The 13,933-nt window shown below is 37.6% G+C and overlaps 1 protein-coding gene across 18 annotated transcripts in view; it reads left to right on the forward strand.

Moving 5' to 3' along the window:
* The window catches only part of mark3a (MAP/microtubule affinity-regulating kinase 3a), a 96,333-nt gene that overhangs the window by 78,719 nt on the left and 3,681 nt on the right, over window positions 1-13,933 (forward strand). For 7 of the 18 annotated variants that reach the window (XM_041813103.1, XM_041813109.1, XM_041813104.1 and 4 more), the window contains one exon: window positions 12,350-12,394. The exons of 5 other annotated variants lie outside the window; for them this stretch is intronic. In XM_041813103.1, coding sequence (XP_041669037.1) covers window positions 12,350-12,394 — 45 coding nt within the window. Of the gene's footprint in view, window positions 1-6,404; window positions 6,485-6,692; window positions 6,741-12,349; window positions 12,395-13,933 lie in introns of those variants that run through there. 6 more of the 18 variants (XM_041813118.1, XM_041813119.1, XM_041813120.1 and 3 more) reach the window with 3 other exon arrangements.

The raw sequence follows: 13,933 nt of genomic DNA on the forward strand, positions 1-13,933 counted from the left end.
AGCCTCTTTTTGCTCTCTTTTTGAGTAGGTCTATTTCTCACATGTAAAACTCCTCTATTTAGAGGGATGCTATACAAAACAAACATCAACAAAATCCCAATATTTCAAAGGTTAATTGGGACAAATAGATATGAATCAAAGAGTCATTTACCAGCTGGAGTTGTGCTTTAATCAGGTGTAAGCTGGTGTCTCTGTGTGTGTAAATGTACTCAGTGTGGCTGTGGTTGGTCTGAGTGGATAACGGCTGATTGTGAGAGCAGACCGGACTCCTTGAACAATCAGTCGATTTAACCGACAGCAACAACAAAGCAGCTTGCCACTAATCAATTGCCGATGCCTGCATGGGGTTGCTTCTTGCAGCTACTATTGATTGTGGTTTGTTTTCTCACCACAATGACTGTAAACGACTGAACTCTCTCTCTCTCTCTCTGCTGTTAAATATGCACATTTCAGACTAAGCCATTTATATTATTATTCACCATAAACAGATCTTTATTTTGTTTGTTTAACTCTCTGTGGCATCAAATGTGACTTCTCTTGTCTGTCAGAACAGGAGAAATCATCCATCATGAGATTTCTTCCTGTTTGCAGTCAAAGGAGAAAAAAGTTTGAGCCATGAAGGGCTAAAAATGTGGTTTTCTTTTGTTGCATTTGTGTAGATTGTTGTTTTTGTGCAGGGTTTTATTTTATCTTTGTGGTGTTTCTTAGTGTTTTGTAAGGCTTTACAATAGGGGTATCAGTTCAAGGAAATGTTCTCTGAAAGGCCTCCTGTTTGGTTCTTTTTAGCTTCTGCAGCTTTGTGTTTTGTTTTTAGGAACTGTTGATGCTCCTGAACTAGACTTTCCGGCTTCTGAGAAGCATTCCCTTCTTGCTGTTTGGTGTCAGAGCTGTTTCCCTTGTCTACTTGTGTATAGATCTGTTATGTAAGCTATTGTTCACCTGTAGATACTATGTATAGGACAACATACTTTTTTCAAATACTTTGTGGAGATAGTCACATTTGCTCAACATATATCTATAGAAAACTGAAGACAGAGTACCCATAAGGGTCTTAAGTCAAAAATTAAAATTAAAATGTTGAATTTGGTTTAAAAAGTCTTAAACTTCATTGACAAAGATCTTAAAGGGATACTTCAACATTCTGGCAAATTCGCCCATTGCCATAATTCCTATAGTCTTAGTAACAGGTTCGTTACCTTTAGTTGTTGGTGCAAGCTATTTTTAGATCGCCACTGCCGAGTTCGGACCTGCTGTGCCAACTCAATGTAAGCAGACGGTATTCCGGCTTTCCCTCATCAAACTCATCAAATACACAATCCAACAACTCAAAAACGCTCTCGTGGACAAGTTTTGACCTGTACATTCACCACGCTATGACATAATAACATATAATTATGTAACATTAGGACACATGAAGCAAATACTCTGAACTATTTCTTCAGTAAACCACTGGGCGGAGTGACACAGTGCAGCAGCCATGTCTGGAGTGTAGTTCCGGCTTTGCATTTAGCTTTAAAACATCTCCGTCTCGTAATGTTCCATGATTATTTCATAGCGTGGTCAATGTACAGGTCACAACTTGTCCATGAGAGCGTTTCGGAGTTGTTGGATTGTGTAGTTCATGAGTTTGATGAGGGAAAGCCGGAATACCGTCTGCTTACACTGAGTTGGCACAGCAGGTCCGAACTTGGCAGCGCCGATCTAGAAACAGCTTGCACCGACAACTAAAGGTAACAAACCTATTACTAGGACTATAGGGATTATGGCAATGGGCGAATTTGCCAGAATGTTGAAGTATCCCGTTAAGCTAATCCTACTGAATACAAAAAAATGCTACCTTTACAGTCAGTATGTTTACATGCTGTAAAGGATGAATTATTGTGTTAGTCTGAATACATCTGGACTGTTAAAATGCATGTTAACCTGTTAGTTTAACTAAATCACACCAAATGAAATTTCTAAACGTCAGTGTAACACCCAGATAGTTCAAGATAAATTTATTCTTACATGTTTGCCTCAATCAGATCAGCCTGGCGACTGTCCCTATGCCAGGCTTGGACCTGGAAGTTAAATAGATTAAGTGCTAAGCATATTAGGTGCCACATTGTTATCTGCCTTTTAATATCACCACAAGCTAGAGTTGTAGCATTTATTTCAATTGTACCAAAGATGAGTTAGATATGTACAGAGCTGTAAGATGTGTCTCATGTTTTCATTTTTTCGTCTTACATCCAGTTAAACTACCTGCTAATGTGTTGGAAGGTTAACAGGAAGACAATCCGAGGCATATTCATAGTTTTGAATCACATGACCACGCTGAGCCCAGCGAGGGCAAAAAAGCTTTGGACAGTAGCAGCTACCACCCCTACGCAGAGCTCTAGCAGTGGATAGTTTAATTCTCCATCTCCTCAATATGATGCATATTTACATCACCTGACAATCACAGAAAAACTGAGACATTAGTCCAAACTGTAAGTTTTTCTTGTTGGAACCATATGCATTACTCTGGAGACTATTAAAGGTCACCTAGTATGCTAAATACACTTTTTCAGGCTTTTCTAATAAAATATGTGCCCCTGGCCTATCCACAATCCCCCCAAGAATAAGACAATCGTCACAGGAATGTTTTGGGGACCTCTGAGACCAAAATAGACTTGTCTTAAAAGGGTAAAATATGTGACCTTTAAAATCTCCAAAACCAGAAAAGTCCAAGCTGAATGATGTTAACATACTATTTTATCTGCAGTAGAGGAGAAACTTCCCCCTAGGATGAACGTTTACAAAAGTATGGACAGTGTTATGCACTGTCGATCTTTAGGATCAATAATTAGGACTGTACATCATTTAACCATCATATCAGGATCACTGCCAGCTGTCAGTCAGTGGTCTGGTGCTGTAATGTTAGTAAAAGGCAGTTACATCTTGCTCAGGTTAACACGTTTGATAGAAGTATTAGGAGAGGTAGATTCTGTACTACTGTTTTGTTTCTAAAGGAATAGTAGAGCGTCGGAACAGCATAGGATGATCTGATAGTTGCTCCTGTCTGGGTTTTCTCTCTCTAAAGCTCTGTAGAAATATAATGTAGACCCCAGCTGAAGAAAAAAAACTGACTTGAATGGATACGCTCCCTCCAATAAACTCACTGAGTGTATGCAAACTGGGGCAAGGAGAGTAGACCAGTTAAAACATCCAAGCATAGCTTTACTTTATTGTGCATGTAAAAATACTGAGTGTAAACTTTCTACAAAAGTGTCATTGTATTTTTCCTACATTTGCCTGTAATACCATGATACTGGCCTTAAATTTCAAAATTAAGTGGTCTTTAAAACTGTTTTTAAAAAACTTACATTTGATGATGAGAATCTATTCAAGCTACAGTTGAAATCAACTTTAAGATAATTATTAGTTTTATTTAAGCATGTTCCCCATCCCCACTTTACTTTCTTAACTCAGTCAGCTTATGTCTTTTATTATCTTAAGACACACTGAAGTAGTCTTTAAAAAAGAACAACACAACTGTTTTTTTCCCCTTTTTCATAGAAATTACTTCAGGAAGGAATCTTGAACGAGTGTGAAGCTATCCTCAAAAATCAAATACAGCTGATTTAAACTTGTCCCAGTAACACTCTTCGGTCACTGTAGGTTCTCAAAGGAGTCAGGTCAGTTTTGGTTCATCTCTCCTACACTCATGGTTTGGAGAAGAAGCATTGAAACTGACCTGAAATAAACCAGTAAAACCACTTTTTTTTTTATAAAATAGAAGAGTTTTAATGGACTCTTGTGTCTGTGGTCAATGTGAGTCTTGTTTTGGTTGAGCAGTCTGGTCTCTCAGGATAGTAGAGGGGTTTTCTGGCCCCTGCAGGCTGCTGTCTGAAGGCTCAGCAGTGCCCTCTGGTGGCTGATTGGTGGATAGTCTTCCTTCTCTTGTAGTGTCTTTGTCAACCAGAGATTCGAGTTGTTGAACTCTGGTGTCATCTGTCATCTCCCATCTCACTCTTCTCACCTCACCTATTTTTTATTTCTGTACATATTTCTATGGAAACAAAATGTGGTACAGTGATATCAGACAAGTTTATAAAACAACTGAAAAATCTATGTGATTAGTTGAATGATTAAAATGGAGTATAAAGAAAAATGTACTGTTTATGCTTTATATTTCTCCTTCAGTCACTTGGAAATCAAAAGATGCTATTTCTGTTAAATACTGTTGTTCCACCTTCAGCTAAACACATGTAACATAATTTTAATTTTTAAATAATTTAGATAATTTGTTTCTTGTGGTTCTCAGAGCATTCACTCTTCTTCCTTGAGTGTTTTAAGATTCTTTTATTATAATTTACCTTGAAGGACTATTTTTCAACATTTGGATGTTTATGTCCTAAGACCTTCTATAGGGATTCATCGCCCCTGGAGGATAAACCATGTTTATTCTAAAGATACCCTACCCCGTATTTCCTTAGTTTAACATCTTTGGTTTTTAGTGAAAAATCCCAATAATTGTTGAAGGAGCTATCATGAAATAAATGTCATACTTTCTTGCCCCCCACTGATAATTTCTAAGAATTATTTGACACAATGAACTTTTAATCTTAAGATTTATCACCAGAATGCTTCTAAAACTATTTACATTCTTGTCAGCCTCAGCTGTAATTCATTCGTGATACCAATTATCTTATTTTAGCATGCTAAACAGACAATATGTCTATAAAGCGCTAAAATGAATTCTCACTCAGACGTTTTCAGCCAAGCTGCACCCCCCTGGTGTTGAAAAATGAACTGCAAAAAGCTGCAAGAGTCCCCTTTAGAGCTGATGTTAAAATCCACTTTTAATGCAGATCTATTCATATTTACCGCCTGGTACAAAGTAATGATTATTTCTTTATTTGGCAAAGCTGAATGGGAGAGGAACCTCCTATTACCACAAACAATGACTCATACGTGACCTGCTGGCGAATTATACTGTGGAGCAAATCACTCCCTCTTTTGTCATCCAGAGCAGCTTCACTGCCCACACTCCAGTCCGGCTCTGACGCACACGCAAACTATCCGGTCAACTTCACTATACAAAACAATGTTTAGACTCCTAACAGTAAATCATCTTTATATCAACATTATGCCTCATCTCAGCATGTGCAAACGTTCAGCAGGAGGTCACAGAGCTACAACGATGCCATTGAAGAAGTAAACGTTAACTTTTCCTTATAATGTACTCACCTATGGTAGAAGCAATAAAATGATGGAATCATGTCGAAATGAACAGCAAAATAATCTGCTGTTGACAAACTATTCCTGTGTTAACTTGCAGTTTTCCCATGATCTCTGCCCTCCTTTCTCGAGCTGCTCAGGCCTGCACTGACTCTAGACACGCGAGGTTGCTCCCGTTTGGTCAGAGCAAAACCGTGGCACTGCGGAGGCAGCTGTGTATGAAAAAATTGCGGGGAATTCCCTTTGAATACATTTATTTTGATTATAAGACTAAAAGTTTCACACATATTTGAATAATGAAGGATCTGACTGATCATTTTAGCAATACTCTGCTAAAATGTTAGTGTGATTTCTACCCACAATACACTGGGGCTAATACATGTTGAGCAGCAGTTGATTATGCTGCAATTACTGCAGTGAAAAGAGGAAAGGAAAGATGACAGGGAATTTTTCACACTAGATCAGCCACTGAGACATGGAAATGCACTTCCAATATTTTCATATGTTGGCAAGCAGATTTGACAAATTTGTATATAGTTTGCAACCATTTATCTCAAACTGGAGCTCACTGTATGTCTGAAACAAACCAGTACAGTTTTTAAACCCTTTCAACTTATGTTTATATTTTTGAGGATGTCAGCCTATGTGCATAGGCTTCTGCCATAGGTTCATGGCTATAGGAAGTATAAATCAGGCTGTAGTTCAGTTAAAAAGCGGCTATCCTGAAACCAGTGGGTGACATGGCTGAGACTACTTCAGTGTTTTATACCCTCTATGGTGCTAACATCAGTGGAAAGCGGCTCTGTCGCTCGCTACAGCCTCTAAAAAGTTTAGTACAGAAACTTAAACTCTCTCATTAACTGATATGAGAGGAAATAAAATGATGAGCATTTAAACAATTTCCATTTTAATTATTTAGCTAACATTATTGGATTGATGAGTCATTTTAACTTGTCTGATAACCTTTGACACCATTTTGTCAGTTTTGACCCTCCCTACATTTTTCTTAAAGAAGCTCTCATCACATCTTGAGAATTAACAAACAAGTTTTTGTCATTTTCCTCCTCCTCAGGAAGTTTTAGGTTCAGTCACCTCCTCCTCCTCTCCTCCTTCCTCTTCACAGTTTGTGTATTTTTTGTCCTCCTAACCTTCCTGTGTCCTTTAACCTTGACCTCTTGCTGCTCTTCCTCTCCGCCTAGGGTCACTATTGACCCGGCCAAACGGCAGACGGCCAAATCAGGGCCTGCCGTCCCTTCTACCCAGGGAGGAAAGACCCTTAGTAAGTCTTCTGCCCCCCGGTTTCTCTCAGCCTGTCCTTCCTTCCTGCCTTCTCATAATCACCCATGTTTTTTTCCCTTTCTTTTCTGGCCTCTCCTCATGTCATACATTTTTGATATTCTTTCCCTCTCTCTTTCTTTCTTTTTTTTTGTCATGTTTCCATTGAGAAAATCGCAGTTTTTTTTTCAGATTCCCGTTTTTTCTTTCAGATTCAGGAGCGGAAGATATAGAGAGTTGTAGGAAGATGAAGATCTAGAGTAAGGGGCTGTTTCAATCCCTTAATCTTTCCTCTGAGACTTAAAGTCTTGAATGTCGGTTATGTGGAGGGACTCACTCCCCCCTCTCACCTCAACCCTCCTCCCCCTCCTCCCTGCCTCACCCCACTCGGTCCTGTGTGATCTTCACAGCCTCTCTGACCGACCCAGGACCTGCTGTCAGTCCTGTCTGCTCACTTGTCCTCTTGTTGTCGAGTCTCTTTTTCGCTGTCGGGGAGTTTGGAGCGGCTTCCTCCTCCACCCGTCCTGTTTTTCTGTTCTCCAGGCTGTAGTGCATGCTGGGAAGCCGGTCCTGTCATGGGAGTGGGGAGCTTAATCTGATATTAGTCAGAGATTTTCCTCTTGTTTTGGAGTGATTCAGGGACTGGTTTCCAATATGTGAAACTCTTTTACAGAGTTAAAGTGCTCATGAGTCAGTAAGTGGAGAACAAAAACTCTACTCCAAGTATCGCTGCTTTAACAAACATTATTTTATTACAACATAGACAGAAGCAGATAAATAAAATGCGCAAACAGTTTATGTAGTGTAGTGTAGGTCCCCATAAAAAGTATTCACCTCTTTTGATGTTTTAACCTTTTATTGATTTTATAGGTTAGTCATTGTCAACAGAATTTGGCTTTTTTGACCAAAAAAGACGAAAGAAAACTCTTTTCTAAATTCTATAAAGTGATCTAAATTAAACAAAAACATGTAAGGTTAAATAAGTGATTAGAGTTTGCCAAAGGCATGTGGGGGACTCTATGGTCAGGTGAAAGAAAGTTCTTTGGCTTTTTGACCATCAGAAAAGATGCTATGTTTGGTGGACACATCACCACTGTGAAGCACAGTGGTGGCAGCATCATGCTGTGGGGATTCTTCTCTGTGATTGCAGCTGAAGGTGCATCTACTGACTTGAAGGGGGTGAATATTTATGCATCTATTTTACACTACATATTGTTAATGTAATTGACATTACATTATAGAAATCTGCTTTTACTGTGATATGAATTTTTTTTTTTTTTTTTGCATTTTTTTTTTTTTTGCATTTTTTTGGTCAAAAAAATCCAAATGATATTGGCCATGATTGTTACAAAATCAATTAAGGGGTAAAACATCCAATTATACTTTCTATAGGCACTGTAAATAGTAGGTTTGTCTTTTTAAAATGGATAGAGAATTCTTGATTATAAAGCAATTATGCATCTATTTGTCAAATAAAGCAAATGTTTTAAAGACCATACTTGTTGACATATTAATTCCTTAGATAATTTCTTTAAAGCGAAGTTGACTACTTTTGCTGCCTATGCATTGTGTGGTACTGGCTCAGCTTGTCTCAACTTGACTCCTGTTTTGTTTACATTTTTCATTAGTAATCAAACCTGGTGTCTAGTCCTTTTTTTAAGTATCACAACTGAAATGATTCCCTATAAGCTGGGACACTGCCGACCAAGGTTATCATAGTTAGCTAAAACCAACTAAATAACTTAAACTAAGATTTGAAAATTATTTTAGTTAACTGAAAATAAATAAAAACTAAGCTTTAGCAAAAAAGGAAAACTAATTACAACTGTATAGTGAGCTTACAAAAGTAAACTAAAATAAGAATAGAGACAAAATACCCTTAGTTTTAGTCTTTGACACAACCACACTAACTGGCACCTACACACAAGTCTGGTGGGTGTACATTTGCCTGAATTGATTGGTGGGATAAAACAGTGGGAGTTTTATCTCTGGAGTTGTACTCAAATATCATCTTTACATAAATTACATGATAAGTGAAGAGTAGCCTGTTGGAATATGTTTTTGAAAATATATGATGTTCACTCAGCACTGACATGTATCTGAAAAAACTAAAACTATTAAAAACTGAAAAAGCACTTTTGCAAAATAGTAACTAAACTAACAAGCCAGCAGTTAAAACTAAACTGAAATTGAACGCAGAAAGTAAAAACTAAATAAAAATAAAAACGAATGAAAAATCCAAAGCTACTATAACCTCGCTGCCGGTTACTGAGTTTTCAGAGTTTTGTCACAAGAGTGATGTCTGCCACAGGAGTCGATCCCCTCTTGTTGTCTGCTAGTAGTCAGTCTTGCTGCTTACAACCATCTCAGGTACAAAACTCACCTCCTTGCTGCAACAATAAGCCACAAAGCAAGAACAAGTTACGCTGTGGTGCCTCGATTCCTATTCATTTCAGTTCAGTTTAAACAATTTTATTAATCCCAAATAGTTTGGAGCATCTTGCACATAAAAAGACAGATAAAACCCAGCGACACTGACAGCAGCAATATGCTCCCTTACTGTTATGTAGGATGTCAGAGCAGTTTCAAGCAGCCATGATGATCCTGCTTATACTGAGCTACTATCAAAGTATATACTGTAATAAAAACAGTTGAGCTGAGCCAGAACCACACATTAAAATGCACTGTTTAATTCCACATTTGCCTCTTTAAAGGAAAAAATACCAAAATTTATCAATAACTTTTTATTAATGACATGTATCATCATTATATCATCAGATAGATCATCATGAGGTATAATAAATTACATATGAAGAGTGTGATGTAAGACAAGTCAACCCTATTAAATTTAGAGTGTAAAATGTGTTTCTACTTTTTTCTTCTCATGAAAGAAAATTCAAATAAATTCAGCTTTGTTGCATAATGATAACAACAACAAAGCTGCACCATTGCAATTCCAATCACCGATTCTGGATCACTTTTTTCCTGATCTGACCTGCCATTCCTGATTTAGACCTATACTATTTAAAAACAGGTATATATGAGATAAGAAGCAGGTTACATTGGACTTAAAATCAGTAGATTCAAGCCACAGGTGATCTTTTGGTGCACCTTTATTTGACAGATTATATACAAAGCTGTTAAATACTTGCTTCTTGTGTATTTATAGTGTGCAGCTTAATTATTGATAATTAAAAATGAATGTTGGCAGGTCAGGATGGAAGGGAATAAATTAGGCTGTAAGCCTGTCAAAGTTTCATAATCTCTTGGCTGATAAGCTTGTTGGACTCAACATAGTTGTTGATCATGATGGAACAAATCTGTCCTCAGGAACGTTTGGTTTTATATTCTTAGAGCCTTTTTTTTAGTGTTTCACCCTGCTCCATACTGTAAAGAGCATGTCACATCACCATTAAACTCGAATAAGTTTCTCTGTTCTTGTCCTGGTGTCCTGGTTTTATTCATGGACTTTGGGTTTGTTAGTTTTGCTTTACTTCTTCTCAGTGTTAAGATTAGATGACTCAAGATATCTTTGCGAATGACTTGTCTCTTTAAGAGTTTGATTATTCCTTTAACTGTTACAGAAAGAAAATATTCAAAGTCATAGTCAGAGACTATTGTAAATCAAACACACATGCACAGATAAAAACAGAACAGTCAGAGCATAAAAATAAACATTTAACAAAAATAAGACATGAAATACAATCTATATTGAAAAATAGGAGAAGTGAAGTGGCAATAAAATACCAAATACAGTGAAACTGAAGCTTCAAAGGTCATAAAGGGGCACTAGTAGTGGTCTAGCAAGGCTTTTCAGAGGCTGTTGTCGTTCAAGTTGGATCTGGGTTTAAGTCCAGTCTGTGTTTTTTTCCCTTATGTTACTCCCCACTATCGCTCCGTGGTTTTCTAATCCACAGTCCTTTCAAAATAAAAGCAAAAGCCTCCCCTCCCAAGTATTAAATGGTGCAGAGATTGGAAAATGCGCTAAAAAGTCATGATAAGTTAAAAGATAAATCAACAGAGGTGGGCACAGTTAACCAAAGCCTGTTAGCCTGTTGGTCGAGGCATTAATGACGATAGCAGTTAATCTAACTTGGTTAAAAATCAACCAAAGTTTAACCTGACACGCCAATTGGATTTATTTCACACATCCATCTGGTAAACCTTCCATAGACAGCGTTTGGAAAAGGGCAGAGCCTTTGAAAAAAAAAAACTTGGAGGGTGATTGGATGAATATTCTGTCACATCTTTACGGGCCAATCAGAGCAACAAAACACTTGACGTCATAGCCCCAAACCGAGGAGCGCTGGTACCAGCGAATAGTAAGTAAGAAACACAGAAAGGGCAAATCCATCTGCTTTGCAAGGTTAACCAAAGTTAACATGTAAACCTGTTGAAAGTCTAACATGCCTCTTGGGCTGTCAGGGTCTTTTCTCTGCATTGTCATGATTATTTAGAAAACTGCTGTGTAGAAATATCACACCATATGGTGCTAGCAAGTTGTGGTTCTTATGCCTCTGACCCTTTCAAGGTCTGACCAACACAGCAGCCGCATTCTAGCATCTGTCCAGCCACCAACAAATGTGGAGTCATTAAACCCAGCATTTGAAGCTCCACTGTTCTCTCCTGATCATAATATTCCGACAAAAACAGACCGGCTGCATCAGTTAGAGTGCCCAAAGTTCAAATCCAGTAGTTCAAGCAGAATTTCACAATAAAAGACTCCAGAGAAGATGAGAGTATGTTTACCTTGTTATTCATATACAATGAAGTGTCTTAAGTAAAAGAGGCTTCAGGCTCCTGTTCAGGTTGTCTGTGATCCATCTTATCATTTTAGAGCGTGGTTTGGATCTTTCTTCTTTCCCAAATAAACAAATAGACTGAGGAAACCCATTACACTTTCATTTAAGAAACAGGAAGGTTGAATTTAATGGAGGTAAAAGCCTCACAATTCAAATTAGAATCTATGTTGAAAATTCATACAGATAACTAAAGCATTAACAGACGTGCCCAGCTCTGTAAATCAATGTTATCAACATTATTATGTTGAAAAAATCATCCCACAGAACCAGATTTCAAAGTTACAGCATCAAATTTAAATTTTTGACAAAGACAAGCAACAATGCCTTATAACTGAAAATATGGAAGCAGCAATTATTTGACTGTTTTGGTGGAAAAAGGTCTTCTCTTTAAATCCATCAGTGAAACTTAACCATGCAACTTTATTTGGAAGTAAAATAACAAGGCCAGCAAGAAAATGTATGAATTTTTGGATAACTTTATTTTTGCTGTATGATGACCTAATTTTTAACTGAATCACTGAGTCAGGGTTCAGGTAAAACTACCATAAAAGAATTTAGTTTGAGACTAGTTTCAGCTTGAATTTTTGATTTAATATGTTTTTATAACTCTAAGAGTAAAGTAGGTTGTAGTATTGAACCATCAGCTCCCTCCCTTTAACTTCTCCTACCTCTATCTCCTGTATCTGACCTGTCGGCTGTAGCTGTTGTTGTTATTTTCCTGTTATAGTTGGATACAGTCACACTAAGCTGTATTTCTGTCTCGCTATGTGCTTAGAGGTTGTTTCTTCTTTGTTTTGGTTTCAGTTTGGGGTCACAGTCTGAACATTCATCACGGTTTCTTGTCTTTTCCGTCTCATGTCTCACTGAGAGTCAGATCTTTTATTTCTGTTTCAGTTTGTTTTTTCGGTGTTGGTGTCACTCTTCTTTTATCACTCGTCAGTTTTTTTTCTTTTTTACTCATTCACTGGAATTGATCAAGAATAATTTCTGTCGACCACAATCCACATCTTTTTTTTTCTTCTGCTTTGTTTCCCCTCCTCCCTGTCTGATCTTCTCATGCGCCTCAGAGTCTCAACCGAGTTTGAGAGAAACGGGAGACTTGAGGGCTCAAGGTGAGGTTACCAGCCCCCCCTTCCCATTCTCCCCTCCTCCTCTAAATGTGGTGCCCCCCACCCCACCCCACCTCTCTTTTTAAACGTAGACTTCAGTTTGTCCTCGTCTGCAATCTGGACTTGCTCGACTTCCCCTTCTACGCTCAGGAAACCCTCTCTGCTTTGTTTCTCTGGGAGGTTTGAATGTGTTTGGAGCCTTTTGCATTGAGCCTTTGCATTTTGACTGGTTTGGCTTGTTTTTATTTTGTTTGCATGGCACCGTGTTTGTGTGCTGCTCTGTTAGCATGGCATATTTGTACTGTTGAAAACCATAAATATGCTCCTAATACCTTTGAAATGTTGCATTTGATGAAGCACTGATGTGTCTTGAACTCCAGTTTATGCTACATTTACAGTCACAGAGCTTCTACCAGAGAAAACTAAACCCAGGACGGTTAAATATGACAGATGCTTTTAGGATTTTTTTTCGCTTTGATGATTCGAGAAACATGCAGTCTGTTCAAGTACAAGATAATTGACCTTTCTCTTTAAAAAGGTTTAGGACAAAAATGCTCAAAAGTGATACAGAATAGGGCACAGTCCCATTTCCTGATGTCCCATGCCTCCTGAAAGAGTGTTTGGCGGGCTCTTTCCAAATGAGAAAACCTTTCACATGAGTCACCCACGGTATTTACAATACTCAGACATATAACAGCATTGAAAGGCTTTTCTGCTATAAGTTATTTTTCTTATACTAGTTGAAGATAAAGTGACTATAATGCTTTAAATAGACGTTGAATTAAGATTTTAGGTGGTTGTTTTAGTTTCCTTACCTTGCTTAGAGAGAAAATCCTAACATTAGGACACTTTTTTGAGCACTTTTTGTCAATGATTAACAAGGCATTCTGGGAGCTTTCTCATAATAGTCGGTTTGGAGCATGCCTTTGGAAAATCTCAATTTGAAGGGTTGTATAGCCTCCATTTCGGTAAGGATCAGGACAGCCTGATTATAGACATGAATGTGCAAAACGTAGAGTAGGACTAAGAGTAGGGATTGCTATTGCAATCAAATATGGCGATGTCAGGCTGTGCAGTAACATAATTGCATAAAAAAATCTGCAATTTTTGTATTGTATCAAAAAGGTTTAAAAGAAGTCTACAGAAAGTCCTTAAAGTTTGCAATAGTGCTGCTATTGCACTCTGTAGAAGTATTTTTACTTTAAAAAAGGAAAAAGTTTTATTTTGGGGAAATGAATAATTTCAGGGTTTAATTTTTTATTTGACTTAATATTTGTTTGTCTTAGTTGAGAAATACAAACGTCAACATTATCATTATTCCCTGCAATTTCCTTGCTAACCAGGCAGCTAGACTCAATATACCATTCATGTATCCTATCATAATTGCAATATTGCCAAGTATAATCGAGATTGCACTATTACTAAGTCATGCATCTCATTTATTTTGGTTTAGTTTATTTATTTATATATTTTATATTTTATATTTAGCACATTTCTAAAAGCTCAGTCAGACAAAGAAAAGTAAATAAAAGTAAATCACAT

Source organism: Cheilinus undulatus, linkage group 18 (assembly GCF_018320785.1).
Source record: "Cheilinus undulatus linkage group 18, ASM1832078v1, whole genome shotgun sequence".
NCBI lineage: Eukaryota > Metazoa > Chordata > Actinopteri > Labriformes > Labridae > Cheilinus > Cheilinus undulatus.